General features: G+C 33.1%; 1 protein-coding gene across 1 annotated transcript in view; it reads right to left on the reverse strand.

Moving 5' to 3' along the window:
• The window catches only part of LOC134283037 (uncharacterized), a 35718-nt gene extending 20023 nt beyond the window's left edge, over positions 1 to 15695 (reverse strand). Inside the window, 3 exon segments of the mRNA XM_062765474.1 lie at positions 5057 to 5559; positions 5561 to 7599; positions 15556 to 15695. Of these exon segments, the coding sequence (XP_062621458.1) occupies positions 5057 to 5559; positions 5561 to 7599; positions 15556 to 15603 (2590 nt within the window). The 5' untranslated portion in view covers positions 15604 to 15695.
• Between the last annotated feature and the right edge of the window lie 1081 nt (positions 15696 to 16776).

Consider the following 16776-nt stretch of genomic DNA (forward strand, 5'->3'; position numbering starts at 1 on the left):
AAGAGACGGAAATGGGATCTAAATTTACAAGAGAGTTTTTATCTTGGTACATGTAAAGAGTTAGTATAGCCAACACAGGAAATATGTTTTAAGTTTCACAGGAAACTCACTCTTGTTACGTCACAATTTCAAATTTAATCATTTAAACCAGATGGAGAGGAACAAGGAAGGGCATATAAAGTAACATAAAATCCTGTCATCACAATTGCTATGGGTTAAGCTAAGCTATTTTGATAAAAATGATGTAAATAAGAAAGAATAAACTGTTTTTTGATTTTTCCCTTGCTTCAACGCTTTGGTACACTGTAACTCTGTGTAGTAAGAAATCAAACACTAAGTTTCCAGAATTTTTCCACTTCTCTGATACATCCTACAGTGGATTTGGAAAATAGTTAAAATAAAATCATAATAGCGGCATTTCAAAATACTAAAACATCAACTATCAACGAGAAATACAAAACTGGATATTTTTTTTTAAATTATAACAAAGAAACTTAAAGACAACGAATAGTTATCATGACCAAAAATTCATTAGGATTTTACAAATTTGGAGCAGAGCAAACACGGACTTCTAAACCATCATACGTTGGATCAAATACCATGGACGAGTTAGCATCTCTTGTCAACTGGTCACATCCACTGTGTTTCCCTTGGCAAACAGGAAAGAACAAAGTACGGTTTCAATACAAATCTTGCCCTGTTTTTCTTTAAAATGAAAGTGATGATAAAAATTAAAACTCATGCTTTCTGAATTTTTAAAATTCCATGGATAAAGATCATACAAATCATTTTTCTCTCATGACCTTCTCAATGCTAATTGTGACGTCATAAACTTGTGCATTTTCCCGCATTTTCTTAAAAGTTGCAGGAAACTTTTCCATAGAATTTCCTTTCATTTGATATTGTTCACAAGCATCGCCCACAAAGATTTTGAGATATGTGATTTTTCATTAAATTTTGCACAAGATATCCAAAAATTAAAAATTAAAGGAAAAATACCCTTGAAATTGGTCATTTTGTGGCTTTTACTGTTAAAAGTAGAGACATGCATCAAATTAAAGACGTCATATTTCCAGAATGGTACTTCTCCATGCCATATTCTTTCTCATTCTATCACAGTCATTAACTCAACTAATATTTTAGCAAAACTTTTTGAAGTCATAAATTTCTTAGGGCACATTAAAGCTGAAAACGTACCTTTTACTTTGTAGACAATTCAGTGTTAAATTAAAAAAAACAACAGCTTAACAACTTTCTGAAAAATGTCAGTCAACATTATACTTAACTATATACTGTATTTGCTAATAAGTTTCCTGTATCGACCATCACAAGTGTAAAATGTTGATTTATATGGGGCTGTGGATATCCTTGTATCGCGAACTTATTTGACAATAGCATGTCTCGGTTTACAAGTTTCTTTTTTTGCACTTACATCTAATTTTTGTGTGGCGAACCAACTGGAAGATAAAATTTTCCACATGCAGATTGTGATCAGTTTTTATCCCACCCCTTTCGTCCTAACCTCATTTTGGCGAATTTCAAGAATTCAGTATAATCTTAAAACAAAACAATAAACGGGCGAATTTAAAACGGAGTGAAATCGAAAATAATATAATAAACCTGTATATAAAAAAATTATCTCATGCAAAGGTCATGATTTTTATAAACTTTGTTTGAAACTTATAACACATCTGAAATTAAAAAAAAAATCTTTTAAAAACCTTCCTAGACAGTCAACTTTAATTTACAGTTTCACTGCGCTTATTAAAGTATATGTCAATATTCGCTACTAATGTGTACACCTCCTCATCAATTTATTCCTGTCAGTATCTGCTTCAATGCCTATTGGGAACGCGAATATGCTGTATTCGTCATAATACTTCCAAGTAAAATTTATTCATTGAATTATTTGGAGATAACGAACAGTATTCAAGCTCAAAAGTCTAATAAACAATACGACATAGAAGCTGAGCAAACTCGGACCCCCATCCCACAAAAAACATCAGAGCTGGGATCAGGTGCCATGAAGAAGTGAGCATCCCCTGCCGACCGGTCACACATGCCGTTTGTCCTTATCATGATCGAGAAATAACGGGAAAATCCGTCGACAATTCAGTGAGTATATAATGGCCTAACAATTAGTATGAAAAACGTCATTCAACATTTGACTTTATGATAAATTGAATTTGCTGACATGGTTATTATATCCACCATAGAACGAAATGATGACTTTAAAACTATACTGCTGGTATTCTGGTTTTAGCAAACTTTGTCAATACTTTACCTCATGTTAGATGTTCATACGCAGAGCATGCTCTTGCATTTAAAATCAACTGAGATAGATGTATGCAGGTGATGAAGGTTTATTGCTGCATAAGTAAGGTAAGTTGAAAAGTTAAGGTCATCTCGTTTGCCATAAAGCTTGATTGTTTGACTACCATTTACGTCTTTTTAAGGTAAAATATATAAATATGAAACAGATGTGTCAGACTCTGCGGTAACTTTTATTTAAGCTCACCGTGATATACATGTATCATATACTATGATATTATATCTATACTTCATGCACTAGTATGTAATGAATATGATCTATTTTGAGGATGCCATCTCCTAGGTTCGAAACTCAAGCACATTGAAACTAGGCGAAATATTGTATTTATTAGAACAGAGTGCCGCTGCACGGTCGTTTTCATGACTGATTGTTTGTCGTTTTACGTTCCGTTCGAAATTTTTCAATTATACTGAGATGTAAACAGAAAACATACCGATAAAAACCGATAAAAAGCCTCTAGAGTGAAACACATTCTTTCCAAGAAAAATTCAACAAAATTTTCTTCTTTACATACATGTGTATAGCAAATTGTAGAGGTATATTATGACTTTTCTGCCTGTATCTACTTATTCTAAAATTCCGTATATCTGTTTTCAGTTGTGTATGTATGTGATACAGAAGAAAAGGATAGCTGTTATGCGTTATTTGCATCTTGAATTTAAATACATGTATTATAAAATTTATTAAAGCAAAGTCCAGATTTACTAGTTCATTCATGATGTGCACTTAAGTACGAGTACTTTCGACTTATATTCGCTTTTGTCATTTAAATTGGATAAAACTTGAAAGAGCGCAGGTCTTAACCTCACGGTCTGATCCTGGCAAGATTGATTGTTATTGCCGAGTCGGCAATTTTCAGCCATATTTCGGCGGACTATATAGATTATAACATCGGTTTTTGACAGTTTTTTTGGTTTCTCTGGCAGCCCCCAGTGAGCCCACTCTTTTTCGTACTCCAGAGAAACAATCTTTTACGTGCCAAGGGGAATGTAATCCTTGACTCGGGGCACCGTTTGATGTCCCATCCTACCGACGTATCGTGGCAAAAAATTACAATCTTTTGGAGGCAAAATCTGACAATCCTACACAAAGTTGCAATTCTTTTTCCAAGGAGAAAATTCTTTAAAATCACATTTCAGTGTACCATACTTATAATATTCCTGTCAACGTTCGATATACATGAACCCTACAATAACTGGATTCCTAAACTTCATAAAAATGCTAACAAAAATAAAAATTGATTGGTCAAGCAATCACCTATTTTCACTCCTTATGGAAATATCTGCTCTTAGTGATAAACTTTAGAATTACATTTCGCAGACGTTATTTCAAAAAGTCTTTAACATCAAAACGAAAAAGTTATTATTCTTTGCAAACAACTTTTAACAATAACGTTTACAAATATTCCTCACGATAACTAAAAATTAACTAAAAATTAAAGACTTTTTATTATCAAAGACAATTTCTTCTTTCATAAAAACAATGGAAAAGTTGAATTTAAATCATCTTGTTTGCCAAATAGTTTAGTTATTAGTCGCCTTTATTGTCTATAGTGAATAAAAATTCAAATATGAAGCAGATACATGTTGAAGAACCTTTTCAAGTTCAATTCTATATATCGAATCAGCATATAAATAAAAGAAAGATATTTCATCGATACGTCTAAATGTTAAGTTGAAGGTCATAACAGTTTTAGAATCAAATCTGCATCATAATAATATAAAAATTAGGTCAGGTAATAAAGGAGCACAATTAGTGCCCATCGGGGATTTCAAAAGTTTGTTGGAAGATCTGGTCTCCGAAGGCTACATAAATCTTGCCATTGTGGAACTTGTACTTTAGAATCAAAGTAATTTTGTTGAGTACTAATCACAAAGGTTATAAAATATGCGACTTACATTTTTATTAAAGAAGCAGTTGTCTATGATAGCAAAAGCATACTTTTTAATTCAGTGAGGGGAATGAAAGTATAAAGTGTAGAGAAGTCTTGTTGATTTGAATTCAGCAGCTGCAAATTTAAACATCCCTCAAAATATGAATGGGTTGCCTATGGGTTGCCTAAAAATGTACACGTAAGGCCGATTTAAGTAATAAACTTTCTTTCAATTTTAAATTCTTAATAATTATTTTACAACAGTTAGTCTAAATTCCTGAACGTATTTTGATTCCTTGGCTAAGTCCATCTTTGCAAAAAAAGTACTGAAAAACCCACTCTTCTATAAAAGAGATGTGTCTAATTGTGTGCTCAAGTGTGTGTTTCCTTCTCTTTTGTAACAAGACTGTCACATTTAATGTTAAAGAGTAGATTATCACGACTGTCTTTTGACTAGTTACGATTTCGTGAAAGGTCCAATATACATGTATTAAAGAACTACATGTAATAATTGATCAATTTATGGGATGAAAATAAAATAAGCCTTAATAATTTGAGAGGACCGTTACCTTTTAATTCAATTGGCCGAAAATCTCTACTTTTATTACAAATATCATTGTCAGAAGTACAATGAATATATCAAAATTTAGGCTATAAGTAGTTGGAATACTCGTCTTTGATTCTTTACGTATTAAGAATAATGTGAAACACGGATGGTATCAAAATACAAGATATGAATAAAGGAAGGTGTTACTGATAAGGTATAAACTTTCTGATCAAACTTGATTTCTTGGGAAAGTAGAATGAGAATGTATCTGTAGTTTCAACATATATCTCACACCAAAACTTACCGACATTATCAATAACTGTGTAACCTTTGGTCTCCATACTCTCTCCACCATAACTGGTCTTTGATTGAAAAGCTCTTTTCTTCTTTATTTGAGCTTTACTGTTTTTTGATCTTCTATTCCTTGAAACTTTGTCATCATATTTTGGTGACAGAAGTTTCTTGGATTTCATTGTCTGTTTTTCGCTGCTGTCTTCAAAGTTGAAAATATCTAGTAATTTCATACAACTGCTAGACATCTTTCCTGCTTGTTTATGCCCCCTCTTGCCCACTTGCCTTTTGTGTGGGGATATTGTTAAGAGCAAGTCTTGGCTCTCAGTGTCATTCTTTGTTGCCTTTTGTTTTCTCTTTGGAGGAAATTTGATTTTAATTTTCTTACCATTACTATCTTCTCGGTCGGAAATCCCTTTCTTAGTTTTCAAAGATTTGACATTCGTTTTATGAGAATCGTGTTCGTTAATTTTCTTATTAGCAGCTTTCTTTAAACAATTGATTTTTTCAGAATCTACAGTTTTCAGAATCAGTTAAATTGCTGTCTTTTATTGAATCGACAACTTTGCAGTTAGAAAAAGCTAAACTAGACCTAGAAAACATCCGATGTTTTTTTCTCGCCAACTTTTCAGATAAACCCTCCTCCTCATCATCATCGTAAACTAAAGTTTCATCGCTGTCATACCCACAGGCAGCCTCACATGGTTCCTTTGGTAATATGGAGTTTACATTTGGAAGTGAAGGGATAGAATGTGGAGACTGAAATTTTTTGTTAATTTTAGATTGGACGGTTTGCAAATCCCTAACATTGTAGCTTGTATCCTTTTCTTTTGCTACATCTTCCAGGAAAATATCTTCATTACTGCAGTCTAAATGCTCAACACTCCCACTTTCCAAATCCATGCTAGTCTGAACTCTTTCAGGATCTTTTGCAGTGGAATTTGATTTCAAATTGACATTGGGGGGAGTGCTACTTTTGTCATTACCTAGTATGTTTGAGGAAGAATTTGAGTCAGTAATGGAATGAAAATCTGAATGATCAATATTTGTTTCTGTAGATGAGATACTACTATGAAATAATGAATGGGTAAGATTTGAATCAGATTTCGGCACTACAACTTTTGGAGTAAGTTTTGCTTGTGGCTTCTTTTTCTTCGAAGGAATCGACTGATTACTAGATTGAGTATCGTGACTATCTTTCTCAGAGGTAATCTCACTGTCTCCCTCTCTTTCAAGTGTGAAATCGACTTTCTCTTTACGGTCATTTAAAATTGAAATACCTTTCTCTCTTGAATGTTTACAAACAAAAACTTCCAACTGACGACAATTGCTCCCTTCCGCGTCTTTTTCTACCATGGCACTTAGTTGTCTATCCAAAATTTGGCCATTTACAGACCTTTTAGAAGATTCCAAACTTTGAATCATTCTGTTCAGTTCTTCTACGTCTGGTTTGGTTTCTAAATAAACAAATGGTGAGTCTTTGTCATCGCTATCAATATCATCTTCAAAAGAATTTCTTTCTGGAATCAGAACAGGAGGTTGATGGTTTTCTAAATATTCTGAGACTACTGTTTTCTGATTCTCTTCTACAATATTTGGTGCTTCGTCTCCACACGAGCCTATTCTGCTCAACATGTGATCACCTTTACATTCTTTCACTGTGGACGGTGGTTTTGTTTTTGTTTTTTCGTAAGAAACTGCTTTTAACTTAGACTTAATCTTGTTTAGATGTTCAGGTGTAATGATCACACTTTTTTTCGCCAAAATGTCTTCTTTGAAATCCTCTGTCTTTTCAGGGTTGTTTTCTTTATTTGTGGGATCACATATTTCTGTTTTAATGAAGCCAACTTTACGAAGAGTTGAAAGATCTTTTCGATCAATTCGCCTGAGAGAGATGTTCGGTCTTTTCTTAAAGTAATGTGAAATACTGTTGTATAACAATTTATCATCAACCTTCCCATCAATGAAATTAAAACCTACACGTTTTAAATCTATTGTTACATGCTCAGATTTCGACACCTTACTAACATCTTTTGATTCGCATTTTACATGTAAGTCATTTATATCAACTTCACTTTTCGCAACATCTGAAGGTGGTGATTTTTCCTTCTCTTTAAATGGCTTTTTTGGCGTAAACATCTTTTGTCTTTCGTGATTCTGTTCAAATTTATGCCTTCTTGCTTTAATGAGAGAAAATTTGTCAATGAATGGATCAAAAACATCAAGATTTGTCTTCAAGCTCACATTTTCACGTCGTTTGCTTCTACACCCTGCCTTCCGTCCTCGTTTCTTTTGCTCCATTGTATACTGACCATTCCCACACGACCTAAATTTAATTTTAATCGAAGATTTGGTGTTCTGGACGGGTGGTAGAATATGTGTAGACTCAACCCAATAAATTCGCTTTTCGAGACCTTGACTTTTATTGATATTGTAGTAGAATGGATGTCGACAGCTTACAGGAGCGGGTGAAGAGGCACTGTCGTGGCCATCTGTGAACAACTTTTCCTTGTGTGTGTTGGAGTTTTTGTCGAACCACCAGTACTCATTTGGGCCCTGGAAAGACATCAAAAATCAAAATTCATTGTAAATAACTTTTTTTATCCGTCCGTATGTCCGTCTGTTACGCTTTGGGTAACCCATCTTTTATCCGCAACCAGTAAATGAAATTTTATGAGACTTTCACAGAATCTTTGTTACAAAGTGCCATAGTCAAAGTGCCATAGTGCACTTCCTTTTTTACTTTTTGTTCGGACGCATATTTTGGGTTTTCCCATAGCAAAACATAAACACTTCCATTCTTTCCATAATACTGAAGGATAACTAATGGCATATTTAACTTTTTGATCTGACACTTATTTTGGGTCTCCCAGAGCAAAACATGGACTTTGCCATTATAATCATAATCGGGGGGGGGGGGGGTGTCATTAAGTTAGCTCAGTGCTCATATAGTACCTCTAGTTGGTATTGTGTAGATAAAACTTGCATTGTGAAGTTTAGTACTCATGGTAGTGATACAATATGTTATATATTTCCAGGTAACTTTTCACTTAGATACCTCTGAAATATTAATGAAAATATTTATCATGTAAATGAATTTTAGACATTTACATAATATCATTTCATCAAAAGTATAAGCAAACGGATATATGATCTTAGTATATTTAATAGTCACGAGAAAATTTATGACATAAGATCGCTGATTTAATCCTCAGGAAATGAACTTTGTAGCCGGAAAGATATGTTTAACATGTAGTTAAAAAAGAGAGAATTTTTGTAACGGAAATATAGTTAATTACAAGCATTTTCTTCTTGTATTTTTTCTGTCTGAGAGAGAGAGAGAGAGAGAGAGAGAGATTCTTTAACGATGAAATCAATAAAAACAATTCAGTATTATAACTAAGGCATAACTACATGATCCGAAATTCACTAAGACGGTCGCTGTACATTGACCTCTTATCTTGTAAAGAAAATACTATGCCTACCTTACTTTTCTTGACACTAAAACTGAATAACATCTCAGTGTATGATATAACGGTGCTCACTGGATAGCGTGCGGTGCTTATACACGAAGGTATCGGGATGTTAGTTTATACTGCAAATCTTTACATGAAAAAACCAATGATGCTTCGACACGTTGGGTAGAGAATTGATAATGACTACAGAATATTGATCATTAAACCCAAGTCATTTCATTTATAACGTACTACCTTAGTTGTCATGAACGCCTCCATTGAGATAGAAAATGTGTGATATCCAGTGCAATAAATCTCTTCTATTCATAAATACAGTCTCAAGCAGAATGACTAAGATGTAAACAAACACAAGAAAATTAGCGACTTAGGGGGAGAGGAAGGAAGCTAGCGGTCATGTGACAACTCTCCGGCTTACAATCAATAGAGCCGCTAAACATGCAGAAGTCTGACACTTGATTAAAAACCAAGCTCACTGATGCCCCCTGTCTGAGCTGATTAGATCTGTATATCTAGTAACATAGCGTGCTACTATGAGTTGCTTTGTCACAAAACAATGTTAGAATTTTCTTTAAAAAGTAGAAAATATGATTTGAGGCGATAAAATTATAAGTCGTACAATGACACTGAGGACAGTATGGGATGACAACCTTTGATCCCACTATCTTATCTCAAATTGCTGTACACACAGTGGAAACGTGCATATTCCTCGTGCAATTTTCTTCTCCTTAGTACTAGTAACACGATGTGTGCATTTAAAGTATATTATAATTACATTGCTTATCAGAAACATCACACACAAAAAATCTTTTGTCACAGTAAATAGATACTTGACAGAACTCATGATAATTCTGACTCAAGTTAAGAAATTAAACCTTGAAACAGAAAAATTTTAAATGATAGTAAAATTTAAATGTCCGATGACGAATAAATTAACCTTGTTCATTGTTGTCTTCGAAACATTTTTAGGACTAAATTCAAATTTGTCTGAAGAAATATGACGATGCTGGCTTATATAAATAAAGTGTGCACAAGAATATCATTACCCGCTTTCAAAATCACTCAGTGTTTACTGCGAAACAAAAATACTAGGGTTAAAAATATTTCGTATCTATTAACAGAATTGGCATCGAGGTTACAAAAGGAATAAACACCAGATCTCCGATATTTTTTTCAAATGAAAGTCTTGCATGACTTGGTAAAAAGTAAATCGAACAGACCTTGCTAATGGAGGGGTATGGTGGGTAGTTGGAATAAAACATTTAAAAAATCATGATCTGATAATATTCCTTGAACTTGTAAGATTTGTAGATTAATTTGATCCGCATTTGAGAAATGCATTTCATTACAGATAACAATGCAGTTCACGTAAACAGGATATTCGGTCAACCATTCTATACATTATGGTGTCCGGATAGGACCACTTGCTAAAGCTGAACAACGCGATCAGAAAAACATGCCATCGCGCTAACACACGACACGCCATCACGCTTTCAAACATGTTGTCGCGCTAACACACAAAACACAATCAGGCTAACACGCTTTCAAACAACACACTGTGGTGCTAACACACAACACGCCATCACGCTTGTAAAAATAAACACGTTTTCAAACAACACGCTGTCACGCTAACACAACACGCCATCGCGATCACACGCTTTCAAGGAACACGCCGTCGCGATCACACGCTTTCAAGCAACACGCCGTCGCGCTAACAAACAACACGAAACCTTGAAAGCGTGACAGCATGTTTTGTTCACTACTGTGATAGCGCGACGGCGAATTGTGTGTAAGCGTGATGGCGTGATGTGTGCTTCTTTTTCTGATCGAGATTTCAGCCTTTTCAAAGGCCCGTTGCGGACACCATAATATGTACACATATATATGCAGCAAAATTACGTACAAAATTTAAAATAGTAAACTTTTACATGAATCAAAATACGAATATTCCATAAACATTAAGATTTCTTCTTGTTTAATTAATTTGATCGTATGCCTACCTCTTTCACGCCTTTTATGACATCACTAGCCAGTAGCATTTGTTATGAACACTTGACAGACTGCAATATTACTAACACTTTTCTAAAATGACAACGCGATGTCCATCAAGCACACAACAACCTAGATTATACGATAACTGACCGAGAGACAATAAATATCACAAGACCATAGATTAAATCTAGAATTTATTTTGTTTACAATATTTCTATACATGTATAATTAAGTCCCCTTTTGTGTCAAGTTAGTATCTTTTTTCTTAAACGTTTATTGACAAACAATCAATAAGCAAACATTTTCACAAATTGTGTCAAATTTTATTTAATCGTCGTATGAAATGCTTAGGCTATCTCTTCATCTCAAAGGTCAATTGAAATTTAAAGAGTCCATTGACTCGCCCTGAGTCATTGTAGTGCAGTGTAGTGTAGTTAATTTGAGACTGAGAAGATACATGTAGTTGCATTACTCAGATCTTGGTAAGCTTATTGTTCCCAATCGGAGTATGGAGACATTTTCTATATTCATTTTCGGTCATTTTCCACCTTAACTCTTTTTTGGGGGTATTTTTTTGAAAATTTCAATGTATATGTTGACGAGGAGGAGGGGAAAAGAAAAAAATATCTTGTCCTGGAATATAAAAAAAAGTTTTGAGTCGGGCCATTTTTAGTCAGTTGGTCGGGAGAGGGCAACCAAACAGTTTTTAAAGATGGCCTTACATACTATCAGGGACCTATGATACTACGTCATGTGACGTTACAGTGCAGTACGAGTCGGATCAAAGTTGTAAGTGTAGGATTAACCAAAGTGTGTGAATTTCCGCACGCCCTAACGGTCAAACCGTAAAACAACTTACATATCATATTTAATTTTATTTTTTTTCTGTTAGATTGTGAAATTCCAACCCTGGGGCCAAGATTTTACTTTCTCACAAACCCTAACAGATTATAATCAGACCTTGCATCAATTACTTTGAAATGTAATTTAATGCATTAACTAGCAAATAATTCCAATCTTCATTTTATCTATTGATTTCCTGTGTTTTGATTGGACGAGAACACGTTCCAGAAAATTTTTACACATCGATAAATTCTTTCAATCAGAACTACTTTCTTGATGACACTACCAGGTTATCGTATAAACAATGAAAGCAGTTATTTCTGGGTCTGTTCTGGCTAAATAATGAATACAAGAAACTTTAAATTTAATTAGGGCTTAAACAAAACTGGCAACTAGACTGCCTAACTGATGGACGCCGTGAAAATGTTTATGTCACTGTCCGATCACGAGTGTGAATTTTAAAAATCGCTGTCTCAACGTTCATACGTAGAAAATAAGCTCAGTCTGTATCGTTTTGACAGGGAAAAAAGAAACGTACCTCAAACTCTTGCCCTATTAGCATCAAATTCATATTTACTTTCTATATTGTTCCTCAATATTTGAATAAACAAGTGCAAATTGAAGGCGTCGTCGGTCTGCAACTTTCGCTATGAGAGTTGTTGTTTATGTCAACATGGTCATGGTCAAAGACGAACTATTCTGAAGTAAACTCGTAATTACGATATTTGTTGACTTAAACAACATTCGATTAGTTGTTATAAGTTTATTTATCGATTGTTTTGACAATTTAAGTTGAACTCTATCGAAATTCATCTCGATTACGTTCCTTTACGGTAAAATGTATTCCTACGCCGTCCAGAAATAACAGATTGTATGGAGGCCTCAAAGAGAAATAATTTAAATATTTTTAAAAATTCGATATTGGAATTATAAGAATTAAACGTTCTTTTTGAAAAATTTATCGATGTGTAAATGACATTTTACTCACAAACTTAACATAAAAGTGCTTCGCACTTTTATTTAGTTTGTGAGTAAAATGTCAAGAGTTTACACATCGATAAATTTTTCAAAAAGAACGTTTAATCCTATAATAATTTGGAATTTTTACCATTACCATTACTGTAATATAGAAAAGAAATTGAATAAATTATTACCATTACTTGGTAGATGGTAGTTAAAATCCCTTTTTGGACAAAGTTCATGTAAATGTTAATAACTCTCCATAGTTGATCATAAAAGTGGGTAAAACACAGTTGTAATGTAGTAGTTTTGTTAGACCCCATTATTAGATTAAATAAAAATTTTTTTCATTAATAGATTCAATATTCGAACACATGGAGATTAATAAACAAAATGTAAATAAAATATAATTAAAAAGTAATGGTTATGATTGACATTTTTTAAAAAGTAGTTCATTACACTACCATTACTTGTGATTAGGGTCCAATAGACATTACATTCCATTACTTTGAAAAAATGTAATGATTATAATGCATTACCATAACATATTACTCTTACCCAAGGTCTGACCATAATTTGTATTGTTATCGACCATTTTAAGTTTCTGTTCTTATTTCACAACAAAAATTAAATCAACAACTAAACTTACCGTTGTGTCTGACATTTTGTGTGTCTATATCATCTGTAGAGTGTTTACTGACGTCATCAGTTAAAATGACGCCAACTTTAAGAAAATGACATCACGATACAAGATGATATTAATAGTAATTAGACTTCAAAAATATGTATATTTGATAGCCTTTACATGTACATTGTAGGTAGTCCAACAAATATAAATATAGACAAACAGGAAACAGAAATAAATTTGTTTGATTTTTTTGCATGAATCTATCAATCATCTTATATATTAATTTTCTTTAAAGCTGATAAAATGAAATGTCGGTAAATCACTAGGGCTTACTTATGCATGTAACTAAAATACCTACTACCGATGTATTTGCGAATAAGAACTATAGGTTTTTCATGATTTAAAGAAATATATACTAAAGGCTTTTTTTACTTACATGCATCTAAAATGAGGCCAAAGTGAAGACAAGCACTAGACTTTAAAAAAACAGAAACGTCGCTTAAACCCTTGTCCTAAAACGCAGAATGTATAAGTTGATTCAGTATAAGATGACCTTTCAACAAAGACAAACCAAGCGTCAGAAAATAGAATACCAGTGTTATACAATACATACTTTTCTCGCATGAGGAACAGAATTCAATGCAGTCAAAAACCAGTTTAAAAAACGACGTAATTCATGCCATTATACACATAAAAAAGGGCGAAATAAAATGAGTATCAAGGTATTCAGTGTAAATCTAATCGCAGTATTGTCCGTCAAAGCAAAACAAAATTATCAAGTGGAAACTTGTCTCAGTTTCACCGAGTGTTTTTTAAATTTGAAAAAAAAGAAATAAGTTAATTGTCTATGGATCGTTACAGTTATCTAAGTCCCATTAAACACGTTTTAATGTTCTGAACAATTCCTAGTTATTTTCTTTTTTCTTCTCCTTTGCAAAGGGACTATTATATTCATAATTTGGGTTGTGTGACGAAGAAACGGACGCGGTCCTTCAATAAATCATATGGAGATAACGAACAGTATTCAAGATGACCTCCAAAACATCATTGGTGGGATCAGGTGCCATGGAGAAGTGAGCATCCCCTACCGACCGGTCATACCCGCCGTATGTTCCTTATCATGATCGGGAAATAACGGAAATATCCGTCGTCAATTCAGTGTGTAAATAATGGACTAACAAGTAGCATGGAAAACGTCAGTCAGCATTTGACTCAATGATAAATTGTATTTGTTGACAAGGTCATTGTAACGACTATATAACTTACGAAATGATGACATAAAACGAGACCGCTGAAATTCTTGATTCATCAACTTGTTTGTTAATAGATTCTTAACCTCAGTTTAGAAATTGTTCATACGCAGAGCATGTTCTTGCGTATCGAATCAACTGAGATATATAAACTCCGTATGCAGGTGATGAAGGTATATTGCTGCAGAAGTAAGGAATGTTGACTATAGAAAAGTTAAAGTCATCCGTTTATCATAGAGAATGGTTGTTAGATTACCATTAACGTCTTTTTCAAGTAAAATATCCAAATATGAAAAAGATGTGTCAGACTCTTTGGTATCTATTATCTCAAGCTCACCAGAACTTGTCGTATCGACATTAGAATGGCAATTATCATTGATAATTGACAATACGTTGTCGATATATTCAAATGTCGAGTTGAAGGCTACAGGAAGTGTTTTTCTTCTTTTCACGCATACGATTTTGGCCAAATTCTACTTCATATGAATATAAAAATAGATCTGCTTAAAATGGGGCGCAACTGGTACCAATAGGAATTCCAATAGATTGTTGGAAGACTTGGTCTCCAAAAACAACGTAGATATTGTCAATCAGAAACTCAAGCATCATTTTGGTGTCAACTTCAGAGTACTTGTGTGTACAATCATAATGTTTTTTAAGAAAATAATATTGCAAATGACCAATCAAATGACATATATTTTTGTCAACTAAAATGAAAGATGTTCAAAAATTGACAAATATGCATATTGTTGATTATTTTTTTTCAAGTAAAATCTTAAAACATAAAGTTATTATTTGCTTATTCAAATATAACCAAAAACTGTTTTCTTCATGTTTGTTTTTCTTCATTTTTTCCCTGTAATTATTGTAAAATTTTTTAAAGAAAAGATTTTGGGGAATCTTTAACATTTGAATCATTCATATAAACCTATGTTGTACGTTAGCAAGAATGAATTTACAGGTATCAAATCCTAGAACTAATTTGAGACTATAGAACTTGGTCATTAGATGTCTTTTACTATGCTTCTGCCAAATCTCTCTTCGACTTGGAAAAAAGATACGGAACAAAAGAGAGAGGCTTTTCACATGTAGGGCATTGTGGAAAAAATATTGAAAGGAAATGATAATACAATGTTGAGGAAATTTTTTTGTTAAATGACACCAATTGAAATTTCTATGAGTCTTTGCAGAAGATTCAACAGGAAATGAATTTAACACTTCCATAAATACTTAACCCAAATAATATTGTACTAATTATTTAATTATTTCCGTCGTAGTTCTTAAAAGTGTGCAAGTATTCCATTTCAAAAACAGGAAAAATAGATTATACTCGACAAAAAGCAAAAGAGGTTTCGTATGAACTTACCTTAGCTTTGGGAGTTTGTTTAATGTTAAAAACTCTTGTTTTCTTCATTTCTTGGAATCATTTTGATAAAGCAAATCAACATCCTTAAAAATATGCCTTTATCATACAATTATTTATTTAAATGGAAATCCCCGGCCTTTTCCTTCTTTATCTCTATTTTTGGTGAAGGGGATTTCCGAGGTACATATAAGGAGAATGGCAATCTCAAAGATAAACGTCCCCCAGTGTAGTGCAGCGGCCTGAACATTCATAGTTTTTTTAACTTTCGCGATAATATTACAGGAATATTATAATTTCGTATGAAATGAGGAAGGGGATCGGACTTTATGTAGAATATTTATCAGAACATTTTAAAATATTTCTTTCACAATTAAGAATCTAATAATTTCTAACTAAAAACTTATTTGAAAGGATGACTTTATTACTTAACTTATTTAATTGAAACATTTAACTGCTAAATTAATAATTTATTTATTAAATGATATGAAATCATTTTTAATATATCTGCATGGAAAAATGAATACAATGGACAGTGATAAATCTCAAAATATGTTGAAAGAGTACAAATTAGTTAACACAGCATAAAACATGGGCCCTAAAAACCAAAGAGGTTAGAACCATCCCCTGTTGACCGGCCAAATCTGCGAAGAACCCTATGTATCGACTAGATGGTCCAAGTAATCTTTAGTGAATAAAAAGAGTGGTCTAACTCTTGTTCTAAAACATGTTTGTCAAAACAAGACCAAATGATAGGGTGCATTTGCAAAAAAGTTCATTATATTGACCGTAGAAATTTGTTTCGTGTGTTTGTTTAAACAATAAAATGCTTTTTTGTTATAAGTACGAAATTAAAGCCAGCGCTCCGTAGCAATTTGTTCTCACTTCAAATAAGTCGTTGAAATTCCTGTAACATCAACTTAATTAGAAGTAGCCTGTCTCGCTTTTAAAAATTGATTGCACTCAACGCATATACTTTTGCATACCGAATAATAACATAATCACCATATTCAGGTTATAAATTACAACATAATGGAAAATTTGCTAGCTTCAATGGAGTTAGGCACTCATGTTTTAAGAAGACAAAAACGTCAAAGTTACATTGTTTTCTAAGCAGTGTTGTAAACATGATTCAACGAAGAACCAACGATATTCGTTGAGTCCCAAAAAAAAAAAAATCACAACAAAGTAGTGTTAAGAAATAAATGAAACATGCCTTATTTT

The sequence above is a fragment of the Saccostrea cucullata genome, unplaced genomic scaffold, assembly GCF_032062105.1.
Source record: "Saccostrea cucullata isolate Sc308-1 unplaced genomic scaffold, CSIRO_AGI_Scuc_v1 ctg88, whole genome shotgun sequence".
Classification (NCBI taxonomy): Eukaryota; Metazoa; Mollusca; class Bivalvia; order Ostreida; family Ostreidae; genus Saccostrea; species Saccostrea cuccullata.